The following is a 25,850-nucleotide window of genomic DNA, read 5'->3' on the forward strand; positions in this document are numbered from 1 at the left end:
AAATAAAAAAATCTTTACTGAACTTTTTCACTTATGTAATGGGGTGAATTCTGTCCCCCCACCCAATTCATGTTGAAGCACTAACCCCTAGTACCCCAGAATGTGACTGTATTTGGAGACAGGGTCTTCAAAGAGGTAATTAAGATAAAATGAGGTCCTTAGGTTAGGCCCTACTCCAATATGACTGGTGTCCTTATAAGAAAATGAGGTTAGGACACACATACAGAGGAAAGACCGGATGAATAAACAGAGCGAAGGCGGCCATCTGTAAGCCAAGGAGAGAGCCCTCAGAAGAAACCAACCCTGCTGACACCTTGATCTTGGACTTCCAGCTTCCAGAATTGTGAGAGAATAAATTGCTGTAGCTTAAGCCACCCAGTCTGTGGTATTCTGTTTTGGCACCCCATAAGCTAATACAACTAGTAACATATAATTTTTATGACCAACAAAAAAATCAATAAAGGTATCTCCATTTTGTAAAAACAAAACAAAACACCAACCGACTAAACAAAAACCAATCAACCTTTTAAAATGTGATTGGTTTTACAACTGTAGCTTGCTATTGTTATATTTCATTTTGAGTTCTTTCAGGGAAGGTTTGTAGCTTATTTGCCTCATTTATACCATTTTTTCCCTCAAATTCCAGTTGATAAACAAGATGGTACTTCTCATTTCAGGTAATAGCTCCTGTTGCCTAATAACTATATACCAAACTTTAATACATAGTTTTTATTGCTGTTGTTATGCTTGCCTTGTTAATATAAACTCAGGACTAATCAGAACAGCCTGGGGTCTCTGGGATCCAAGGTCAGTTTCTTGATATAAGCCAGGTGCGGGCTTCCCTGGTGGTGCAGTGGTTGGGAATCTGCCTGCCAGTGCAGGGGAGACAGGTTCGGGAAGATCCCACATGCCGCGGAGCAACTAAGCCCGTGAGCCACAACTACTGAGCCTGCGCGCCTGGAGCCTGTGCTCCGCAACGAGAGGCCGCGATAGTGAGAGGCCCGCGCGCCGCGATGAAGAGTGGCCCCCACTCGCCACAACTGGAGAAAGCCCTCGCACAGCAACGAAGACCCAACACAGCTGAAAATAAATAAATAAATAAATTTATTTAAAAAAAAAAGACAGGTGCACTCAATCTTTTTTATCCACCTCCACAGAGAACAGAATCCTGTGTACAGGAGCCCATGCACCGTTTCAGTAAATTCTCCAGTCTCTACCATTCTCGGAGGCATAACAGAATGGAAATTAGTATTATTATATTGATGGCCCACGGATTTTTTTTGGCTGTGCCATGTGGCTTGCGGAATCTTAGTTCCCCGACAAGGGATCGAACCCTGGCACCCTGCAGTGGAAGCGTGGAGTCCTAACCACTGGACCACTAAGGAATCCAGGGATTATTTTAATTTTTAAAAGGTATAGCATTAGAAAACTTCAAGAATTTATTGTTAAATGGTTAAAAACTATTGTTAAACTGTACCATTTTACAAGTGACCCTAGTGAATTGCATGTCTGAAGTACTGAACTCTGGTGATGTACTAAAAGGATACATGAATGGGTAAGAACCTGCACCATCTGGTGACAAGGATCTTTCTCTTCTGCACCAGCCACTCTTCCAGACAGGTAAGAAACACTTTAGGAAAAAGGTGTGATTTTTGTGGTGAAGTAGGAGAAGTAGCTCCTGTATCTCTGTCTCCATGGAAGCCTAGTACAGGAAGGGATTTTTCTAAGATAAGCACCAATAAATGGGAGGCAGCGGGTACAGTGCAAGGGCATGTGCCTTGGTACTTTGCAGAAAATGGGTTTCTGGTTCTTCTACAGGGACTACGTTGCAGAGTTGTAAAGTACAGTTTGGAGAGTTGTAAATTTCAGCAGTGATTGATGATCCACTGCCCGGAATGTGCTTAACAGGCTGTAAATCCTGGTATGAAAAAAAATACCTCACTGTAGAATTGTGACACAGGTGAATGTATTCATTCTGAGAATATTTACTGATTGCCTACTATGTGTCAGACTATTCTAGGGGCTGGAGACGCAGTGATGAAGACAATGAATAAAAGTTCCTGCCCTTCTTGAATTTATGATTCAGAGGTGGAGCTTACTTTATAATGGTGGATGTTATATTCTAGCAAAATGGTGATTTGCACGTTGGGGATTTTTAGAGTGCTCCATTTGCTTTTCTTTTGATTTAAAAATACTTTGTTGCCATCACTTTTGCAAGTAGGCCAATTTTTGTTAATCTCCTTGATAATCCATCCAGTTGAGGAATTTAAAAACATCACAATACCTTAGACTTGGAAGGGACCTGAATTGAGATAATAGTTCTAACTCCTTTATTTTACAGATGGAAAAAAGGAAGTGACTTAACTAAATTTACCATTACATTACTGAGAGATTGAAGACTAGGCCTTAGATCTCTGTATGCTTTCCTCAATCATATTTCTCATGGTTTCTGGGTTTCTGAATTGAGGTCTGAGTCGTAAGAAGCGATGCTTGCGAAAAACACAGATGGTGCGATGAGTTCAGAAATGGCTGTAGATTGCAAACCTGATTTGGTTAATCAGAAAGCAGGGCTTGAAAATAGAAACAGACTCACAGATATAAAAAAAAAAATTGTTACCAAAGGCCAGAGAGAAGCAGGGAGAGACAAATTAGGGGTATGGGATTAATAGATACAAACTACTATGTATAAAGTAGATAAGCAACAAAGATATATTGTACAGCACAGGGAATTATAACCATTATCTTGTTATATTTATAATGGAGTATAATCTGTAAAAATACTGAATCACTATGCTGTAACCTGAAACTAATACTGTAAATCAACTATATTTCAATTTAGAAAAAAGAAAGCATGACTTGGTGAAAGACTGACAGGGTATCTGAGCTCTAATCTGGCCAGTTCATTAAAGAAAACATTTAACCTGCTCCCTAAATTCCTTGTCTTTCAAATGTAGGGATAGGCTAGTTGATGAGAACATTTGCATAGTACTCTGAGCCCTTTAAAACATGCATTTGTGTAAAGAGATTTACAAAGTGCCAGCACAGAGTGGTAAAAAGTGTTATTAGGCTAAGGAGTCTCAGAGCCTTAACAAAGTTCTTGATCAGCGTGGTGACATGTTACCAGCATTTATTATTAATCTGGTTGTGAATTACTTAATAGATTGAGGAGGTGGGGCTGGAGCTTCAGAGACCAGTTGGATGGGTTGCCAGAGTCCAGTATAACACAAGGGCATCCAGTACGCTAAGGTAATGACCTGGGAGGAAAGTGTTCTTTTCTTAACAACGTTCAGGGCACATGCAATCTCGTTATTTACAAAGAAGAAAAAAGGTTTCATGAGTGTTTTTTGTTGTTGTTTCTTTTTAAAGCAGCTACTGTAGAGGCCTGGGAGGCGAGAAGAGCGCATTTGGAATTAAACCAGGGTTAGATTCCTGGCTTTATCCTTTTCTAATTAGGTAATATAGAGGAAGTCACCTAAGCTCTCGAGCCTCAGTTTCGTTGCCTCCAAATTAAGGGCGACAATCCCTACTTGGTAGAGCATTCGTGTGCACAAAACCAAGTGGCTTAAGGCACCTAGCAATGGCGCTCACTGGTGGCTGCCGCCTGCCCCCGGGTATCCTTCGGGCTGGGGCTGAGACGCCAAGGACCGCCCAGGCCCGGAAAGCGGTTCTACCTGGAGACCGCAGTCGCGCACTCTGCTCCGGAGCCGGGCTGACCTCTGAACGCCGGCCCCCGCCTTGGACCAGGCTTCGCGCAGGATGACAGAGCATCTCTCCCTGGACGGGCTCCCAGGATGCCGACAGGAAACGGGCGGCACCGGGCGGAGAGGCGGTGACCGCGCCTGAGGCTGCGGCGGCCACCCCCACGCCGCCGCCCGCGAACTCGCCGCGAGTGCTGGGCCGCGCTGGCCTCGTTTGAAGTCTCCGGCGCGGCCGCTGGTTGGCCGGCGCGGGTCACGTGGCCCAGGCAGGAGTTTCCCCGACAGCTGGAGGCTGCGTGGGATCCGGCGGCTGCTCCGGAGCTCGGCGGTGCGGCCTTCCCCGCCCCCTCCCTCCTCCCCCGCCCGCTTCCGCCCGGCTTATTATCCTCCTTATTGACAAACAGAGCGGCCGCGGCGGCGACTCTCGGCGTGCGTTTGTAGCCAAGCCATGGGAGACAAGAAGAGCCCCACCAGGTAACAGCGCCCGGGCCCCCGGGCCCGGACTGTGCAGGCGGCGGGGCCCTTGCGCCGGGCTTCGGGCGGCCGCCTCGCTCGCAGCCCGAACAGCAGGGCGAAAACGGGGGCGGTGCCGCCGCTGCGCGAGCGCTGCCGCGTGAGGGGCCGGCGCCGGCCGCCCCACAATGGAGTCGCGATGGCGGCGGCCGGAGCGGCAGCTCTGGGTGTCCGAGCGGCGGCGGTGGCGGCGGCGGCTGCTGCTGCTGCGGCAGCGCTCGCGCCCCCGCCTTCCTGTCTCCCCTCCCCCTTCGAGTCGGAGCCTGGCGCGCTGGGGGCCTGCAGGGCTGGGGTCGCGGGACTGGGGCGGGGGGCGGCCACGGGGCCCGGGCGCGGCCCGCTGGTGACCCCGCGCCGCGTCGTGTCCGGGTTGTGTCCTGCAGGCCAAAGCGGCAGCCGAAGCCGTCCTCGGATGAGGGTTACTGGGACTGTAGCGTCTGCACCTTCCGGAACAGCGCCGAGGCCTTCAAGTGCATGATGTGCGATGTACGGAAGGGCACCTCCACCCGGTGAGTCCCGGGCTTGCCCCGCGCGGCGCCCGCCTACCGGCTCGCGGCGCCGAGGACGCCCTTGCGGCCGCCGCCCCCTCCCGTGACCCTGGCAGACCCGGAGGGCGGAGGCGAGCCTGAGGTGGTGGCCGCGATAGGAACTGGGTCAGATTGATCGCGACCCAAGCGATGCTTTGCGGTGAGGGGTAATTGAAGAGGCTGGAACGTTTTTTGCTGCCAAGAGAGAATAAATTGTTTAAGGGAGGCATTAGCTACTGCGATTTAATTCGTGTCGCTGGGTGTAATGCTTCCCCCGCCCCCCACCCTTTCCCCACCACACAGTCCGGATGTAATAACGATGGCTGCATTGTTGTGTTAGTGTGCAGGAATCAAAGAAAAACTATGAAATCCTCTTTAGGAGCAAAAGATGTAATTTAATGTCGTTCCTCAAAAAAGTATCTGATTATAGAATCCACGACAGATTAAGCTTCCTTTTTTTTTTTACATAGACGTCTGGAAGGGTCAGGTCAGGGGTTTGTGTAGTGTTTTTAATCCCAAGTTCTCTAATATTGTATAAATAAATAGTTGGAGGTGAGCCCAGTCACAGGGACACATTTTTCCTGAAAGTGTCTGAATATCTTTCGTTTGATTAAATAGCAATCTATTAGACTATACAAATGGGATAAAATGATCTCTGTTTATTTTCGGTCTTTATTTTATTGTAAGCTTACAGTATGATAAGAGTCTTTTAAAAAACCACTTAAGTGTATTAAGTGGATAAAGAAAATCATTCAGGAAATTCAAAGTCTGTGGCATTCTTGATCTGCCAGCACTTAGTTACTGTGATTTATGGCCTAATATTTAGATGACATGTATTCTTGATTAAAGTCTGTTAGAAACTGGATTATCACGAGTATACTAATGCGTTATACTGTTGTTTTTAAAAAGGGCTATACAATAGTAACATTAGAGGAATATATTCAGTAGGAGTTAGAGTCCTAAAAATGAGATATCCAGATTTTTAAACACCATTTACAGCATTTTATTAAATTTTTAAATGTGAACACATAAATGGTTGTCAAAAACTTGAAATTTTAAGATCTGCTGAGTGAAGCTAGCTGCTTTTGACATACCTGTCTTTTTGTAAACCACAATATGCTTTTCATATATTAATTCTCAATACATTGGATAAAATATATTACATATTTTCATGATGTCCTTTAAAAAGCAAATTTTCAAACAGCTACTAAATTCAAGGGAATATAACAGAACATGCTAAAAAGAAAAAAGTACCATTTGCTAAAATGAACGTGGTAACTATTTTTGGACCCGTGATTTAAGTATTGTGAAAAGCAGAGTATCTTTGTATCTCTAAGTCTATATAAGGTTGGATTTGGCTTAGATTATATTTGTATATCTATATTAGTACTTTGTACTTTTTTAAACACTCAATAAGCAATTTTCAGAAAAGGCAGGAACTTTAATGTGGAGACAGTTTTTATAATCTTAATCTCTGGTGCGATATTGTTGCTTTTTGTTGTTCCCTCTCTATTTTCTTGTAGCCACTAGAAAAATACTGAAACTAGAAGAGCCTATATGTTTATTTGCAGGGACAGCAAGGAAGGGGGGAAGCTGGTGTCCTACTCCACAGCCAGTCTTGGGGTTAGAGGAACCCTGAGAAATAGAGTAGGTGGTGGCAGCTCAGAAGAGAAGAAACAGGCCGAATACCTGGCACCTGGAAGAAGAAGGAATATAGTGCACAGGGGAGTTGGCCCAGGACAGAGAAGTGGGCCTAGTTTAAAAGAGGCTTGAGGCCCACATGGGGGCCCCTGACATTTCTTACCAGTACATCTGAGCTCTTATAGATCCAGTTTTTAGTGGTGGAAACATTACTTGAGAAGGACTCAGAGAAGCATTGTCATTTGGATTGAAACTGAAGAGGCTCTGGGCAACTCACCAGAAGTCTAAGGGACACTCTGTTCCTAAAAGTAAGTGTTCTACACTACGACCCTCTCAGCTTCTTCCTTCCTCTCTCTGAATTTGTCTCTTCTCTTTTGATTTTGGCCTTAAGTTAAACCTAAGAGCTCTAATTTCTCTGTTACCTGTTATTTTTCTCCTGCTGTTCCTGAAATTCAGAGTGGAATCCATGTTTGGGTAGAACAGTGGAACAGGGCACTGTTAATAGGGCAGATACTGATTGCACCACAAAATATTTGTCTCCCTGGTAATGTTAGAAAAACAGGATTAAAGGGCTACATAACACTCGAGAAGCAAAAGTTTCAGTAGTTGGAAGAAATAATTCTCTACGACTGACATGTTAATTAGCAGTTAGGGTAATTTCAAGAATAAGGTTGGCAATTACTAAAGCAGGGACTGGATAGCTGCAGAGCAGGGGGATGCAGTTGCGAATTACTTGTTTGTGTGATTGACAAACAGGACTCGAATCCCTTGGGTCAGACTGACCTTTGAACTGATTTTGTCTTAGTCACCAAATGTGAGGCCAAGTCTAAGCCAATCCCAGAAGTTGGAAAAATCTTTTCTTTTTAAACCTCCAGAGAAGATGGAGTCCACGACCTCCCTTTAAAGTCTTTCTGACAGTATTTTTTGTTTAAAGGATATCTAATTCAAATCTTTTATATTGCAACAGATGACCTTTATCCCTGGTAGGTCATGTTCTTCTGCAGAATAACTGTATGGAATGAAATGAGGTTATTACATTCATAGTATTTCAAAATGAAATGTGATTTGAAGTAGCTTCAGTTGCTAAATTGATAAATTATATTCTTTATGTGTATGCCATTTCTCTGATTGAATTTTAATTTTGTACTTGCTGGCCTTAATTAGTCTAAATTTCACTAATCTTTTTAAAAATCTATAATCTAAATAACTAGATAGTTCAAAACGGAAAGTTTTCTACATTGTGCTTTTGTGAAAGAATCAATGATAAATGTCAAACTGGCAGGAAAAATGTAAAAATGAAAAAGTTACGGTGACAATTATTTTCAGAGGTACTACTCAATTTCCTTCATCTTTATATTTGAAATTCTTTTAACGCAATAAGTGTCTCAAATATAAACCTAAGAAACTTTAAGAAATCAAGAACCATTCTGAATCATCAGAGAAAAAGAAATATTTAGTATAGTGTGTGTGAGGGTAGTACAATCATTGTATTGAGTTAGACTAGTGTCTTATTGCCACTTCATATAGCAGTAGAAATTAGTGCTTAATTCAGATCGCAGATATTTAAGAATGAAAATGTTAGAGCTATTTGTTTTGGTTTTGAACTGTGATCTAAATGAGAACCTATAAAACATCTAGTCCAGAGCAGGCTTTCAAATGTAATTTCAAGTGTAACAGGTAATGTTATATTTTCTCAGGATAAATTGTAGTAGTCCCTTTAGGTTTCTCAGAGATGTTATGTTAGAGAATGATGAGAAAGATTTCACATATTAGCAAGAGTACTAGGTTTTATACTAGGAGTCTGGCAGTGAGTTCTTATCTCATTTCAACCACTTCAACATTCAGCAGTTTTTATTGAACGTCTTATTTTGTATGAGGGCTGAGCTAGGTACTAGACATACAGTGGTGGGCAAAATAGATGTTTGTTTCTTCTGTAAAATTTTATGATTTGCTGTGAATTCAGAAACACTTTGAATTGTAACCAATTCTGTGCATGAGGTAGTATTAGCAAATCTTTATGTGTGAGCCGAAGAGGTGAAATTTTCTTGTTTAAAAAAAATAGTGTTTATAATTGAACAAGTATTATGGTTAGGATCTGACTGTTGTTAAAAAGAATGAGTTATTTCAGCTTCTGTAAAATGGAAGTAAACAATATAAAATTCACATTTTGAAGAAACTTAAACCAGTTATCATCTGATAAAACTCTTTTCCAGTGTCATTGTTGTCTTGTCATACTTGCTTTCTGTCTTCTAATTTGAGGCTTGGCACAGATTCTCCTAGACCCTTGGTGTGGGAATGTGAGAAAAGAATTGCGGACCATCTCAGTCAGTCTGTTTTTCAGAATGCAGAGTTCTGAGCCTCCCTTACCTGAGGAGCCTTTCCAGCTACTACCACACGGGTGTTGTTCAGAGACTCCTTATTCTAGGAGGTTGGTTGGTTTGTTTTTCTCTCCACATCTTGGTTTAGAGTAGTCACATGGGTTCATTGTTTAAGAGAAATTCTGAAAGTGATAAGTATTTGGATAGTAGTGGTTTTCAAAGTGTGATCTGATGAACCCTGAGGGTCCCTGAGGACCTTTTAGGGAGTTCATAATCATACTAAGATGTTATTTGCCTTTTTCACTGTGTTGACACTTAGGAGGTGGTGCAGAGGCAATGGTGAGTAAAACTGCTGGCTCTTTAGCATAAATCAAAGCAGTGGCACCACATTGCTATATTCATCGTAATCTTCACCACCGTGCACATGCAGTAAAAATAATGCTAGTTTCACTTAAGAATATTGTTCATGAAGCAGTAAAAATGACTAATTTTAGCAAGTCTTGTGTCTTTTTTAATATGCTGTCTGCTGAACTGGGGGAAGTACAAGTAAAGCACTCCTGCTGCATACCAAACTAGTGTGGTTGAGTCATGAGAGAGCAGTTGTAGTTGTAGTTGTTTGAGTTTTGAGCAGAACTAGCTTTTTTCATAGAACATTATTTTTATTTGAGAGAATGCCTGGCAAACTGTGGTTATTCAGACTCAGATATTTAGCAATTTTCTCAAAAATGAACACAGTAAGTTTGTCACTTTGGGGAAAACAATTGATAATATTTGTTGCCAATGATAAAAATTGAGCTTTCAAGTGAAAATTAGAATTTTTGAAAACTTGTAACCACTACAGTGAGCTTAAGAGCTTCCTAGTAGTTTAAAGATGAGATCATTTGGTTATATCAATGAATGTAATTTCTGATATTTTATCATGTGGTTTGTCAACATTTGGAAAATTTGCATAACTCAGTAAACCAGTATTTCCCAGTAACCAATGTATGATGTTACAAAACCATGCATAGATAATCCAAAGTATAAAATAAACCAATGGATTTTAAGGGAACACTATGAAAACTTCATTGACGTGCTTCCACATTTCATATGCAACTAACGTTTGAGAAACAGCTCTTTCTTGTGCTTTTATTTAGTATCAAAGAAGAATATCCACAATTATCTGAAAAGCCTATTAAAATGCTCCTCCCTTTTTCAACTACATATTTGTGGGAGTCGAGATTTTCTTCATATTCTTGAAACAAAACAACACATTGCAACAAATTGAATGCAGAGAGATATGACAATCCAGATGTCTTCTATTAAGCTGGGTAGTTGAGTACCACTAAAAATATACAATTACAGCTCTTCACACAAAGTTATCTTCGTTTTGGAAAATATAGGGTTTTTTCATAAAAGTATATTATTTATATTAAAATATGATTTTTTAAAAATGAAATAATGTATATTTAAATTTTTTCTCAGTTTTTATTTTTGATATAGTAATTTATTTCTTGATTTAGATAAGACCTAGATAAACAAAAGCTCTTTTAACTTTTGAGAGTAGAAAGAGATCCTGAGACCAAAAAGTTTATGCACTGTTGGCATAGAGTCTTATTAGCTTTGGTTTCTGTATACAGCAGGTTTACTTTGGCAGGCATTCTTTCCCTTTCCTTTATCCTTTGTTGAGTGAGAGCTCTGATATAACATAGTGACCTAGTTGTTAAACTCAGGGACCTAATCTCAGTCTTCTTTCCATGTCACCTCAGTAGTATTTGATGTTGGCAGCCTTTTTTGAAAATTGAAATTCTCCTTCCTTGACGTCTCTTACACTCCTTTTTCCTAGCTTTCCTTGTACGTCTCTGAAATCAATTTCTGCCTACCCAAACTTGACTTCTTTTCCCTATTCCTTATTTTGTATGGGGCATAAACTTTCTTTAACCTAAGCTAGAAACTGTCTTTTTCTCAACTTTGATTCTAACTCATCGTCATCCCTCGTGTCCAGTCTTCTTTTGGCTTGGCTCTCAAATCTGTCCTTTTTACAATTTATGTCACTGTAATTTAGAAGCCTGTATCATTTCTCTCATGAATTATTGGACAAATGGGTCTCTTCTTCAGAATGCTGCTAACATTATTTTCAGTATTTTTTTTTGAAACCTGTGTGATTATGTTGGTCTCCCTGTATTTTACAAAAAAAAAAAAAATTGAGACCTTTCTAGTGACTACTGAATAAAAGTTGAGCTCCTCAGCATGGTGTTCAAGGCCGTAATAATCTATGCCTAGATTGCCTTGCTAGCTTTAGTTCCTGCTGTGTATCCCAACCAATTCTATGCTGCATCAGCACTCAAGTATTTCTGTCAGATGGTACTTCTTAAAAGAAATCCTCTGGGATTACAATCATGTCTGCACCACCCCCACTATCATGTTGATTCAGTGTATCTATGTATATGTGTATATAATTATTTCTAGAGAACGCAGTACTGTCTAGATTTTTGCCTGCTCTCCCAGGCAGGGACTGTCTTACTCACTCTGGTATCCCCAGAAGCTAGTACAGTACCTGGAACATTGTAGGCATTTAAACTTTGTCAATTAATGTTCTTTTAAATTTGCCTGTTACTATTTGCCACCTGGCATTGCTTTTCCAATAACTTTTGAGATTATATTTTTAACAATATTACCAGAATATTTTGTCCATAATTTGTAGGTATTTATTGATTCAGCATTATTTTTATTTTCACAATTTTGCTTCATATTTTGATACTGTGTTATTTGATTAAAAGCACAATTTTTACAGTTAGATGAGTAACTGAGATGAGTGATTCTGAGTCTTTATTTAAACACGGGAATAGTATTTTTTATAACACAGTATTTGATTATTTTGAAGATTAAATTAAAACATAAAGAACTTAGCACATGTCTTACCATATTTTATTTGTTCTTATACACATTCTCAAAAGCATGTATGTGTACAAGAGAAAATATAACTTTTATCTCAGTTTTAGAACATTTTTAGCTTTATCAGTTTTTGTATTGACATATAACATTATATAATTTTCATGTTGTAGCATTATTTCAAGGATGACATTGTACATGAATACCTTAGCATTTTTAAGGTATAACTTTGGAAAATTGTGTATTTATTACCTCACAGCCTTTTCTTTAGGTCTTGTTATTTAGATTACTGAAATTTACATAGTATAGCTGAAAATGAGAAGTATTTCTCCTAAACTACTGAAGTCATGAACGAGTACAGCAGATTATAAAATATATTTTATTACTCGATTAAATTGTGGGTTCTCCGTTAAATGATATTTAAAGTTAAAATAGTTTATGTCAAGAGTCTATCAAAAACTAAAATATACTAAACATAGATTTGTAGTATTTGAGATTGTTTAATTGAAAAATAATTTAGAATTCAGATTTTGCATTTGTTTGAACTACACTGAATTTAAAATTAATGGAATGAATTAAATTTAATTATAATTCAGATGGAAGTAATTTTTACCTTATGATTGAGACAGTGTTATTTTATCTATGAACATGTTACTTTTAAAGATAAATCAATTGTACCAATTAGCAGACACCTATATAACTATAGAAATAGGCAGACATTAAAAAAAAAAGGAATTTTCCCTCATCTTGTGCTTCTTTACTATTTCTAATTGTTCAGTCAAGCTAAAAAGATTAGTCGTTGATATCTTTCTAGAATTTGTTATTTTGCCTTCCTCGTTAACTGCTTATTCTTCAAGATCCAGCTCACATACCTAGTCCCTGTGACATTCTCCTAAGCCCATCCCAGACTTGCATTCCTTTGTGTTTTTTGTTGATATCTCTGATTGTGTTCTCTATCTAACTTCAGCATTTCCTCATAAACCCAGAATTGATATTTGTCTTTCTCATGAAGCTGAGTATTCTCTATCAGTGGGACAAATTAACCAGAGAGAGGAGGATGGCTATATTCTCTTCCTGGAATGAGTAGTTCCTCGAAGTCAGTTTGTGATGCTTATCTTTATTCTATCATTTAGCACACTATAGTTCTGTTAGATGTATGCATTTACTCTCATTGAGTTTCTTAAGAGGAATATGAGTTTTTCATTATCTTTTTCGAAGATGTTTAACCAAGTGCCTGGGAAATAATAGGTGTTCAGTAAAGGTTTGTTGAAAGAGGAATATAGGTATTAGAAAGGAAAAGTTATTACTATTTTTTTTAAATAAGCTTTGAAAAAGTTGGAATTCTGATACAGGTTAAGTCATTATTTGGAAAAGAACCCTCCTGTATACATGTGTGAATTATTGGAAATTATCAGAAGTGAACGAAATTCTAGAATTCTGCACATGCTTATTCTAGGTTTCTTTGCTTATTCCTCTTTCCTTCAAGGTTAGATATCCGGCCAACATACTTTGGTAGAAAGATTAGCATTCTGTGGGGTATCAAGTTTTCATTCAATGAAACCTTAGGTGTTTTTTTTTTTTAAAGACACATTTTCCTTAAATAATTATCTTTTATAACTGGTAATGTTAGTGGTTTTACAAGTGTGTAAAATATTATTATGTCATTGTGACTTTGAAACTAAATTATTCATTTAACAAATATTTACTGAACACTTAACAGTGTTTTGTTTATTGGCTTTCATGATTGCTAAAATCTCTACCTTTTGTTATATATGATCTGTGGTTGATAATCATCTGTTTTAAAAGATTCAGTAGGTATTTTGTTCTGTAATGTTGTTTATTATGGAAATTTACAGAATTACTGAGAATTTTAGAGCTGGAAGGAACCTTCTTAGAGCTTCCAAAGTGTTTAGTCGTTTTCTGAGACAGACTATTTTTTATTTCTTGAAACCTTAATGGTAGCGATAAGATAATTTTCAGGGGGAAGATCTTGAGGGGTATGGGGTAGAGATGTTGCTATTTAAACTTTTGAAATTGTTGAGGCCACTATTGTTTCCAAACCCTTTCGTCTGGGATTTTCAACTCTGGAGGATTCTTGCTGTGCTGCAGTCTTAGAGAACTGCCAGGTAATGCATAGCAATCTCCTGGGTGAGGTCTTTTCTATTTGTTGGAACTCATGGCTGTAGCTTAGTAGCCTCTTGACAAGTAAGAAAACAGGCCTGGAAAGATTGAGCTGTTCATGGTCAATAGCTGGTTAGTGCTAGATTCAAATGTTTGGATTTCTAAGTCCTTTTTATTACCTTGCTGTGGTAGCATTCAAATTTGTAGCAAGTAACTTCTTAAGGATTTCTTCTTGTAAATTTCATTATCCTTGTGTCTAGTGCTGTACATCTTGAAAACTTCTAACATTAAACCTACTACTTACAACTGATATAAGAACTTATGTTAAAATCTGGGCTGGCACTGTAGTGAATGAAGAACAAAATGACGGTCAATTGTTTTCTCTATTTTAAGAAATATTTTTGAAGTTAAAATGTCAGACTTCATTTTGATGTCATTTTACAATAACGTTTATTGTGCTGTATATCTTGACTTCTTTGATATCATAGTATTTCTTAGGAGAAAAATCCCAGTAAATATTATTTCCCTCTTTTATTTGTGATATAAATTCTAAGACTCTCTAATTGTATAACAGATTACAAATTTGACTGTACGTGTGTTTGTGAATGTGTGTGTATGATAAAAAACTTTGTACAGTTCTCTGACAGTTTTTAGACATGAGTTAAATCACTTCATCTTTACATATTTTATAGTCTGATCAGGGTTCTTTTACACAATATCATCCTGTATAGGATATACTAGCAATGATCAACCTAAAACAGCAGCAAGTAGATAATATTCAATGCCAGAGAAGTAGTTGCTCAGGAAGTAGAGCTCTACGTGTATTTGCAAAGTAGGCAAAGTTGTTTTGGTCGTTTTTTAATCTTTCTTCATCCTTTTTTGTTATTTACTTTTTGTCTACCCAGGGCCCAGAGTCTCCTAGCCTACTTTCTAAAATGTTCTCATTCCTTTATTTACTAGAAAATCTTTCCTGTTTTAGGTAAATCTGAATAAAGTAGTAGTTTCAAGTGTGAATGTTAAGTAACCTGGGCATGGGGGATAGAATTGTTTATTTCTTTAAGATAAAAACTCTTTTTCTGATGATAAAAGTATTACATGTTCATTGAAGATACTAAAGTATAAGAAGGAAAATAAGAATGCCCACCATCATAACATGACTCAGGCCAGAGAGATGTTAGCACAGCATTGAACGCACAGCCATCCATTCCTTTAGCCGTACTGTTCTTTCAGGGCCAGCTTTGGGAAGCCTCCTGTGAGAGAGCAAGTTGCAGGAAATAAGGGAGTAAGGAGGAGATGGGTTTGCCAGTTAGAATCAAGTAACAGGTTTCTTGGCGTAGAGAGAGTTGTCCTTCCCTCCGAAGGGCCCAGAGGTTTTGAATTGTGCTCTTTGGAGCCCCGAGATCTCCTGAAATTATCTCAGTGGCTGCCAATGAGAGCAAACAAGTGGGACTTTGTGTTCCCACACTCCACTTCAGCCAGATCATCTATGCTCTTATGCATTTTATTTGTTAGGATTTCTCTTAATTTTTATTTCCTAAATGAGTTTTTCTATTAAAACCTTTTTTTTTTTGAGAATCATTGCCCTGTTCCATCCATTTAGCCTTCTACCACTCAAATTCTGCTCAGCACAGGCTGGATTAATTGTGACTGGACTTCTTAGCCTCACATTTCAAAGGGAAGAGCTAATAATGTGTTTTGTATAGTGGTGGGGAGATTTGAAGCTTTTCCCTTTGAAAAGCCTTTTTTCTTTCTCCCTCCTTCCCTGTTCCTTTCCTTTTCTCTCCCCCATCTTCTTAGACATTTTGCTTTCTTTTTTAAGACCAAGGCTGATAAGGCCCAGGGCTCTATAATCATTGATTAGATGAGTAATGAGCAGTACAACTTACAGATGAAAAATATTTTAAATTCATAATGTCATCAAATTGTACTTTTTGTTAAAACTTAAGGCTATTTCATCATCTATATGAATGTGGTTATCAAATTTGCTCAGTATTCCCTTGTTGCCAACTTTTCGTAAACTTAATGTCTCTGATTCACACAACACTTTTCTGTAATATTCCTTGGTAATTTACATTTTAATTGTAATCTTGCCATCTTCCACTTGTGTAGGATTTCATTATACATGTTTTTAGTGCAGGAAAATATATCTAGTTTTATTTTTCCACTGTGTATTTGTTTTTAATTTTTATGTGTACTCATGATAATGGAAAGGAAAAAAGAAAGAATGTCGATATTTATGAGTTGCTTGCAATTATGTCGTATAGTGGTGAAGAGTTTTGGTTCTGGAGCTCAACTATTTGTGCTTATATATTAGTCTCACCACTTACTGGCTGTATGAACTTGTGAAAGTTACTAACTTTGAGCCTCAGTTTTTTCAGTTGTAAAATGGAGATGATAATAACAACCAAGTGTTGTGAGGATTAAATGAGATAATTCTTGTAAAGTACTTGGCACAGTGCCTGGCATACAGTAAGTCCTCAAAAAGTATTAGCTGAAACAGTCAAATACATGAGTGGTAATATAGTAATAGACTTCCATATATAACCGTCCCTGTTGTCAAATGTGTGGGTTCTAGTGCGTGACTGACAAAACCAGAACATAAGAATAAGTGTTTTCTACTAAAAAATAATACTTCCACAAATTGCTTCAGGGATATTTTCACCCTCTTACCCTCCTTTCCTCCCTCCCTCTCTCCCTGTTTCTTCTCTTCCCTTCGTGTGTGTGTGTGTGTGTGTGTGTGTGTGTGTGTGTGTGTGTGTGTAAGCTGATGTGTACTGTCACATAAACATTTGGGCCTTACCAGTAAAAGTTTTTACATCTAGAAAGTACTTTGGTTGTGTAATAGTGGTAAGCAGTGTGTATAGACTTAAGAATTGAATAGTTAAAAGCAGCATTTTTTTTTTTTAACTGTTTGTCAGAGTTAAAGAGTAAGTCTGCTTTCAAGGTTGGATGGTCAGATGGCATGGTCATGGTCTTTTTTAGGCCACAGTGTCTTGTTGTTTATTATATTATTTCCTCTGCTTTGTACTCTCTTATCCTCCACAGTTTCTTTCTTATTCTTTATGATTGCTCAAGACATCGTCTCTCTCAAGAAGCATTTCTTTATCCATAGGCCAGAATGAATGCCCTTTCAATTACTCTTAAAGCATTCTGTGCAAAATGTGATGATTAGGTTTACACAGTGTATTGAAAATATTTCATTTTGTTTCTCGCTCCTTCCCTGAACTGTAATCTCCTTGAGAGTAGTGCGACTGGTCCAGAATCACATTTTAGTTTAAATCCCCACCATGCCATTTATGGTCATATAAGCATAGGGCTTTGTGGTGATGATTAAATGTGATAAATGGTGTGAGGAACTTAACATAGTTTTTAGTTCATAATAATGGTAATAATTGTAAATGATATTAATAAAAAATCCCAGCGTCTGTCGTTGTGTCTTGCGTAGGTACTGACAATGCTTAACTGAACTGCAACGTCTCTTTATCAGTTATCTGATTCTGTCGTTGCTTTAAACTGTTTTCCACTTGTTTTTTTTAAAAATTATTTAATTATTTGTTTTTTTGTTTATGTATTTATGGCTGTGTTGGGTCTTCGTTTCTGTGCGTGGGCTTTCTCTAGTTGTGGCAAGTGGGGGCCACTCTTCATCACGGTGTGTGGGCCTCTCACTGTCGCGGCCTCTCTTGTTGTGGAGCACAAGATCCAGACGCGCAGGCTCAGTAGTTGTGGCACATGGGCCTAGTTGCTCCACGGCATGTGAGATCTTCCCAGACCAGGGCTCGAATCCGTGTCCCCTGCATTGGCAGGCAGATTCTCAACCACTGCGCCACCAGGGAAGCCCTTCCACTTGTTTTTAAGGAACATTTACATCATTTCATTTCATTTCATGGGCCTGTGAGTTGGGTAGAGTATGTCTAATTGTGCCCATTTACTTCATAAAAGAACTTGTGTCAACCTAAATTACCTTCATACTCAACTTTTTCAGCAGTATAAAAAATGTTTTCTTTTGTCATCGATACAATGCATAGTTGAAACCACAGCAAGTAGCATTTTATTCTAAGTTGTGATTATTGTGTTGAATCTTAACTAGCGGTAGAGAAACCATTTGGTGGAAGCCGTTGCAGTAGTCTAGGCAAGAGACAGTAGTGACCCAAACAAGGATAATGCCAGTAGGAGAGAGAAGTGAATGGATTCTAGATATGTTTAGTAGAAAATGTATAGGACTTGATGGATGGTTGGATATGGTTGTGAGAGATAGGAAGTTGGGTTTTAGAGAGGGAAGAATCGAGGATAAATCCCAGGATTCTGGCTTAATTATGCAATTAGGTAAATGGTGGTACTTGTCATTGACAAGAGGAAGGACAGGTTTTGGGGAAGGTAGTGGTTCACTTTTAGGTTTGTTGAATTTCAAGCATCTGAGAGAAATCTGAGAAGGGGGATCTATGAGGCAGTTGGATATGTGGGGCTTAAGCTTAGGAAGGAGATCACGGCTATAAATATATGTTTGTCATCAGCATAAATGACCAAATTGAAGCCATGGGAGTGAGACAGATCAAGACAGATCAAGGAGAGAATAGATAGAACAGCATGAGAAAAGAGAACCTAGGACAGAAACTTGAGAAACATCATTACTTCCTTGTGGTGGTAGAAGAAGAACATCCTACAAAGATGAAGAAAGAAATAGAGGAGAAAAAAAAATTAAGTAGGGAGTGAGAAGCCCAGGAGAGTGTAATGTTATGGGAATAGAGGGAAGAGAATATTTTCAAAAGGAGGGGATGTGGTTGGCCATGGCAAATGGCTTTTACTTTCATCAGAGTCTTAATTTTTCCTTTGTATTCTGTGTAATGTTTATTTTAACCAGTGTTGCATTAACATTTATATTTTAAATTGTAACAAGATTATAATCCTGCATAGCGCTTTCACTAAGCTTTCCATGGTAGTTACAACAGTTCTAAATTATATCTAATAAAGGAGATTAATAATGGTAGGTCAGGAGATGAGTAAAATTATGTTACTAACTTGTTTCAAGGAAGAGTGCTCTAATGATCTAGAGCATTCTTACCTAAATATCAACAAGCCTCTACTTTTACAGGTAACTCCTGGTTATAGAAATTAATAGAATTAATTTTAAAAATTGGGTCCATGTTGGTATCAAGAATTTTTTAAGTGGTAAGTACAACAACTTGGAACGCTTTCTTGGAAAACTGCATAGTTAATTGCGAGGGAGCGTGTATAGTTTGAAGAAGTCCTTATCTTCTGTTTATAGAAAGAATGAATCATAGCATTAGGTCAGCTAACCAAGCAAATCACAGCACTTTTCATAAAACTGTACAGTATATTTGGTCTGTAAAGTGGTAGTCATTGTGGAGTATATTGGATTTGTGATCCATGATTCAGATTTTTTTTTAAGGCAAAAAATAATTTTGTGACCTTTTAATGCCATTCTAGACAAGCTCTAATAAGCCCACTTGTGGGTTATCTCTTTTGAGAAGTGTAAGTTCATTTAACTTAATATCCATAATTCAGATTTTATGAGTGCTGAATAACAAAGTTATTATTTAGAATATAGTCAGTAGGTTGCACTATTACTGTTGACCTCAGACTATTTGAAACTTATATTAGAAAAATTTGCCATTGTTTTATAAATCAGTTTTACAGGACTTCCCTGGTGGCGTAGTGGTTAAGAATCTGCCTGCCAATGCAGGGGACATGGGTTCAAGCCCTGGTCCGGGAAGGTCGCACATGCTGCGGAGTAACTAAGCCTGTGCGCCACAACTACTGAGCCTGTGCTCTTGAGCCTGCAAGTCACAACTACTGAAGCCCGCATGCCTAGAGCCCGTGCTCTGCAACAAGAGAAGCTACCGCAATAGAAGCCCACGCAATGCAATGAAGAGTAGCCTCCGCTTGCCGCAACTAGAGAAAGCCCACGTGCAGCAACAAAGACCCAGTGCAGCCAAAATAAAAATAAAATAAATTTATTTAAAAATAAATAAATAAATGTGTTTTACATCAAGAATATGCACTTATGTTTTAGAGATAGTAATTAAGAATTGATTTGAAAATTAATACAGGGATTAGAATCTCGTTAGATTAATTTTAATATTATGGTCAGAAAAGGTGAGAAAAAGAATTTGAAACTGCAGAGTAAAAGTTAGATTTCCTTATCGTGTTGACGTAATTGTTGGCATTCAGAGTATTGTTAGCTGTTATTTTTGTGTATTGGGTCGGCCAAAAAGTGCCTTTGGTTTTTAAGTAAAAATAAAAGACATGTTTTTCATTTTTACCAAGAACTTTATTGAACAACATATTCACTCTTTGGTTCCATTACCTTCTGCCATTTTTCAGGCAACTTCGTAATTCTGTCTTCCCAAAGCTTTTTATCTTTTTGAGCAAAGAACTGTTCCAGGTGCCTTTTACAGTCTTCCAGGGAATTGAAATTTTGTCCATTTAGAGAATTTTATAAAGACTGAAATAAATGGAAATCTGAAGGTGCAATATCTGGTGAATACGGCGGATGAATCAGAACTTCTCAGCCAAACTGTAACAGTTTTTGCCTGGTCATCAAAGAAACATGCGGTCTTGTATTATCCTGATGGAAGGTTATGCGTTTTCTGTTGACTAATTTCAGATGCTTTTTGTCAAGTGCTGCTTTCAGTTGGTCTAATTGGGAGCAGTACTTGTTGGAATTAATTGTTTGGTTTTCCAGAAGGAGCTCATAATAGAGGACTCCCTTCCAATCCCACCATATATACAACATCACCTTCTTTGGATGAAGACCAGCCTTTGGTGTGGTTGGTGGTGGTTCATTTCGCTTGCCCCATGATCTCTTCTGTTCCACATTATTGTACAGTATCCACTTTTCATTGCCTGTCACAATTTGTTTTCAAAACGGAATGTTTTCATTATGTTTTAGTAGAGAATCTCATGTGGAAACACGGTCAGGAAGGTTTTTTTTCACTTAACTTACGTGGAACCCAAACATCAAAATGATTAACATAACCAAGCTGGTGCAAATGTTTTTGAACACTTAATTTGGATATTTTGAGTATGTTGGCTGTTTCCCGCGTGGTATATCGTTGATTGTTCTCAATTAATGTCTCGATTTGATCAACTTCAACTGGTCTGCCTGACTGTGGAGCATTGTCCAGTAAGAAATCTCCAGCATGAAACTTCAGAAAACTGCACAAATCTTTTTTGTGTGTTTCAGTTGCGTTTTTACCTTTCTTGAAGTAATAAAGCATAATATGCCGAAAATGTTGCTTATTTTCTTCCATCTTCAATATAAAAATGGCTACACAGAAATTCACCAATTTGATGTCTTTTTTAAAATGCATGCTGAGGGCTTCCCTGGTGGTGCAGTGGTTGAGAGTCCGCCTGCCGATGCAGGGGACACGGGTTCGTGCCCCGGTCTGGGAAGATCCCACATGCCGTGGAGCGGCTGGGCCCGTGAGCCATGGCTGCTGGGCCTACGCGTCCGGAGCCTGTGCTCCGCACGGGAGAGGCCACAACAGTGAGAGGCCCGCATACCGCAAAAAAAAAAAATAATAATAAAATGCATGCTGATATGACAGCTGTCACATACAGTCTAACAAAATTGTTTCGAATGAAGTTAAAGACAACTAAGTACTACTAGAGCCATCTTATGGAAAAAACCGAACGAACCTTTTGGCCAACCGATCTTTAACTTGGATACTAACTATAATTAGCTAATGAAGGACTAATGCTTCTCACATTTTGGACTAGGATCAGGAAAATGTTTCCTTGAACTAGAAACTACTAATAGAGGATATTACTTTTCTACAGAAGTATCCCATGTTAAGATATGGTTTACAAAATGTGGTGCTTAATTATGGGACTAGGGTATTTGTCAAATTAGGAAGATCAAAATATTGTTGAAGATCAATTAATGCGATTAAGGTATCCTTAGGAAGAATAACTAGAGCATAAAATGATATAAAAAGAAAAACCACACAGCCAATTGGTTAGTGTTTAGCATAGTACAGGAGATGGTAGGAAGTGAGAGATGTTATTTGGCGGTTGTTAGAATGGTGCTTTATTCTGGGGTTGTAGTAATGTAGGCTTCTTTGTATTTAAGTTAACTGCATCTTAAACTTTAAAAAATTTCAATTAAAAAAAGTAGCTTGTAGACGCAACAACCAGTTTTCAGGGCTGCTGCACACTTAGACTGTGTGCATTATTATGCAGTTCTTTGTAATGCTTTTGTTCCGTCCAGATTTGTTGGGAAGGAAATGCCCTGGAAGGTGGCGTGTGATTTATTAATCAGTTTGAGGAGGTTGGTTGGTATAGTTCAGTTGAGTCGTATCTGCTTTAGCTTTAGGTTGAATTTTTGGACCTAAAAACCAAGAACCAAATTCCAAATTGGGCCCCTACCCATTAACTCATATTTTCTGTGAGTTCCTTTTTAGAAACATAATTAATATTCACTTTGCAACTTTTAGCTTAATACTAATTACTTTGTAATGCTTTCGCTATTAGTTACCTGTTGCTTTATAACAAATTACCACAAAACTCAGTGGCCAAAACCAATCAGCATTTATTTTCTTCTCTCCCTCCCTCCCTCCCTCTCTCCCTTCCTTCCTTCCTTCTTTCCTTCCTTGTCAAGAATTCAGAAGCTGTTTAGCAGGTGGTTCTGGCTCAGGATCTCTCAGGCTCAACTGAGGGAGGATCCACATCTAAGCTCACTCAGGGTTGTCAGCAGACCATAGAATACCTGCTTCCAGCTGTTGGCAGGCCTCAGAACTCTGGTTGTTGGCCAGATACATTAATTTATTGGTCATGTGGGCTTCTCCATGGGGCTGCTCACAACATGGCAGCTTGCTTACCCCAAAGCAAGATATCTGGGTGAAAGTCACCAAAACGGGAGCCACTGTCTTTTTTTTTTTTTTTTTTTTTTTTTTTTGCGGTACGCGGGCCTCTCACTGTTGTGGCCTCTTCCGTTGCGGAGCACAGGCTCCGGACGCGCAGGCCCAGCGGCCGTGGCCCACAGGCCCAGCCGCTCTGTGGCATGTGGGATCTTCCCGCACCTGGGCACGAACCCGTGTCCCCTGCATCGGCAGGCGGACTCTCAACCACTGCGCCACCAGGGAAGCCCCCACTGTCTTTTTATAACCTAATTTTGGGAGTGACATCCATTACTTCTGCCAAATTCCGTTCCTTAGAAGTGAGTCACTAAATCCAGCCCATACTCAGAGGGAGATTACAGAAGGGCATGCATACCAGGAGGTGGGATCATTGTGAACCATCTTAAAAGGCTGCTCATCACACGGTCCTTTAAAGTTTAAAACTTTTTGTGGTTGTTGGAGAATTCTTTCCTGAAAGGGAAGCTTATGGAGGAAACCCAAAATATAAAACAGATAAATGGAGAGCTGTTCTGTCCAGAGCAGGGGTTCTAGGGACCTAGAGCTTACCTGCTAGCATCCCTCCACTTCAGCTTTTCTGAACAGATTGAATATTAGTATCTTTACCGTCTAATGTCAGTCAAGAACATGAATATGTACTATTTTTCTCATACTTTCCTTTTAGAATTTGTCAACAGTTGCAGTTCTAAAATTCTAGCTTATAAATAAAAATCAGGTATTGGAATATGGAAAATGATTTGTGTAAATGTTTCTGGCAACTTTAACGGTCTGAGGAGCTTTCTTTACTAGTAAATCTAATGGAATGGCTGATTTTGTAATATTAGCAGATATAATTTATATATTGGTAGGATAATGATAGTGATTTACTTAGTAACTACTGTCTAGAATGTTTTCTTAACTATTTCCAAATTATATGTATTTTTGTATAAGTGGTATTTGCACTTCTTTAAACATTAATGTGTTCTTGTATCTCATGCACATCGTGATTCCTAATCAATACCATAAATTACTTATTTTCTGTATCTTGCAATATAAAGAATATAGTCTCAAAATAATAGTATAGTCATCCCTTGGTATCTGTGGGGGATTGGTTCTGGGACCCTCTTGGTTACCAAAATCTGAAGATGCTCAAGTCCCTTACTAAAATGGTGTAGGAGTTGCACATAAACCTGCATATATACTCCCATATACTTTAAATCATCTCTGGGTTACTTATATTTCCTAATACAATATAAATGCTATGTAAATAGTTGTTAGCATGTTCTGCTTTTTGGAACTTTGTGTAATTTTTTTTCCGAATATTTTTGATGTATGGTTGGTTGAATCTGTGGATGCAGAACCCCTGGATACAGAGAGCCAACTGTACCAAAATTAATACAAACACTAAATCTCTAAACTTAGAATTTTTTTAATAGTTCTTTAAAGGTATATAAAATCATTTGAAAATAATTCTGTTTCTGGGTGGTTATGTTACAATTTGGTATATGGTTAGATTCCAGGCATGGTTTTTAAGTGCATTACTTATATTTTTATTAACTTAATCCTCACGATTGTTCTGTGAAGTAGGTTCTGCTGTTACCCCTATTTTACAGATACAGTTTTTTCCATCTTGATTTTAGGTTAATTTATGTTAAGAAAATAGTACTGTTTTTGTTTGTTTCTTTATGGGTTCATGTAGAGCTAAGTAGCAGATAAGGCTGAAAGAAAGGAAAATTTAATTAAGAAATGGATTATCTGATGAGCTGTTTAAGGAGCAAAAAAGGATGACAGTTTCTGTAAATAACATTATTTAGTAAGTAAATGTATAATTCACTTTTGACCTTATTTTGGTTAACTGAGGTACACACATCCCCCCATATTTATGAACCATCAATAATGTCACTGAAATATGTGTGAATATATGTATAATGTTGAATTTTATTACACTGCTAAAGGATTTCAAGTCCAGGATTTACCATGAACAACTTTCCACAGCTATAATACCTTACATTAGAATTTTAAATCTTAATTGAAAGTTAGAAAATAATGTACTTGGAATCACAAAACCAGTTGTAATTTAAGTTGCTTCCGGCCAAAATATAATGTCTAAACTAATGGGTAGTAGTGGAAGTGAAAGTTAGCTAACTCTTTTTTTCTGAACAGTTTTTTCATAAGTTCAAATTGATTTTATGCAGTAGATTCTCATTAGTGAAACACTTGATTAGGTTCTTGATTACTAAGGAGTACCTTTTTGTGGATGGGCGTTACAATTATTAGAGCTTACAGAGGATACTTTTGAATAGAGTATCCTAATTTCTGGAATTTCTTTTCTCAGCTGTTCTGATAAAATCCATCTTAGTTGAGCTTATGCTATGATAACAACAACAAACAGCTTTGAATGCTGGTCTCTTAAGTGAACCTTTTGGTTACCTTAAAATATTTTCAAGATATTTTGATTCTCAAATTATTTTTAAAAATGCACTTGATTTTATTTTCAATTCATAAGATCTGAGTCTAAATGGAGACTGCATGTGTTGCTATAAGTTAAAATTGGAAATTATCATTTATTTCTTAATGACAACTTTTATACTAGCTTATACCATAAGGATAAAATATTTGGATTATTGCTCCTGAATCTGTTGCATCAATCCAAACGCGTAGGACCTTCATGCCATGTACTTATACTTACTTTTCAGGGAATAGATGGTAACTAGGAATCTGGTTAACTAGATGGCCCTTTTGGCATTTATCTCTGTATTACAGTTAGAAATTGAGGTCTGTGTAGTGCCCCTGTTTGCCTGAATGGGCCATTTAAAAGCTGATGCGTTAAGTAGCTCATGCAGTTCAATATCAAAAAGCAAACAACCCAATCCAGAAATGGGAAGAAGACCTAAATAGACATTTCTCCAAAGAAGATATACAGATTGCCAACAAACACATAAAAGGATGCTCAACATCACTAATCATCAAAGAAATGCAAATCAAAACTACAATGAGGTATCACCTCACACTGGTCAGAATGGCCATCATCGAAAAAAATTTACAAACAATAAATTCTGGAGAGGGTGTGGAGAATAGCGAACCCTCTTGCACTGTTGGTGGGAATGTAAATTGATACAGCCACCACGGGGAACGGTATGGAGGTTCCTTAAAAAACTAAAAATGGAACTACCATATGACCCAGAAATCTCACTACTGGGCATATACCCTGAGAAAACCATAATTTAAAAAGAGACATGTACCACAATGTTCATTGCAGCACCATTTACAATAGCCAGGATATGGAAGCAACCTAAGTGTCCATTG

At 38.3% G+C, this 25,850-nt stretch overlaps 1 protein-coding gene across 7 annotated transcripts in view; it reads left to right on the plus strand.

Annotated features, from left to right (window-relative positions):
* Positions 1 to 3,533: 3,533 nt before the first annotated feature.
* Positions 3,534 to 25,850, plus strand: part of YAF2 (YY1 associated factor 2) — a 65,668-nt gene continuing 43,351 nt past the window's right edge. For 2 of the 7 annotated variants that reach the window (XM_028491448.2, XM_007106051.4), the window contains exon 1: positions 4,704 to 4,720. Coding sequence is in view for 5 of the 7 variants with exons in the window: in XM_024122904.3 (XP_023978672.1) it covers positions 4,147 to 4,172; positions 4,595 to 4,720; positions 6,310 to 6,511 (354 nt within the window). In the remaining 2 variants the exon portion in view is untranslated. Of the gene's footprint in view, positions 4,173 to 4,594; positions 4,721 to 6,309; positions 6,928 to 8,638; positions 8,808 to 25,850 lie in introns of those variants that run through there. The other 5 variants (XM_024122904.3, XM_024122901.3, XM_024122903.3 and 2 more) reach the window with 5 other exon arrangements.

This window comes from Physeter macrocephalus, chromosome 6, assembly GCF_002837175.3.
Source record: "Physeter macrocephalus isolate SW-GA chromosome 6, ASM283717v5, whole genome shotgun sequence".
NCBI classification, from domain to species: Eukaryota; Metazoa; Chordata; class Mammalia; order Artiodactyla; family Physeteridae; genus Physeter; species Physeter macrocephalus.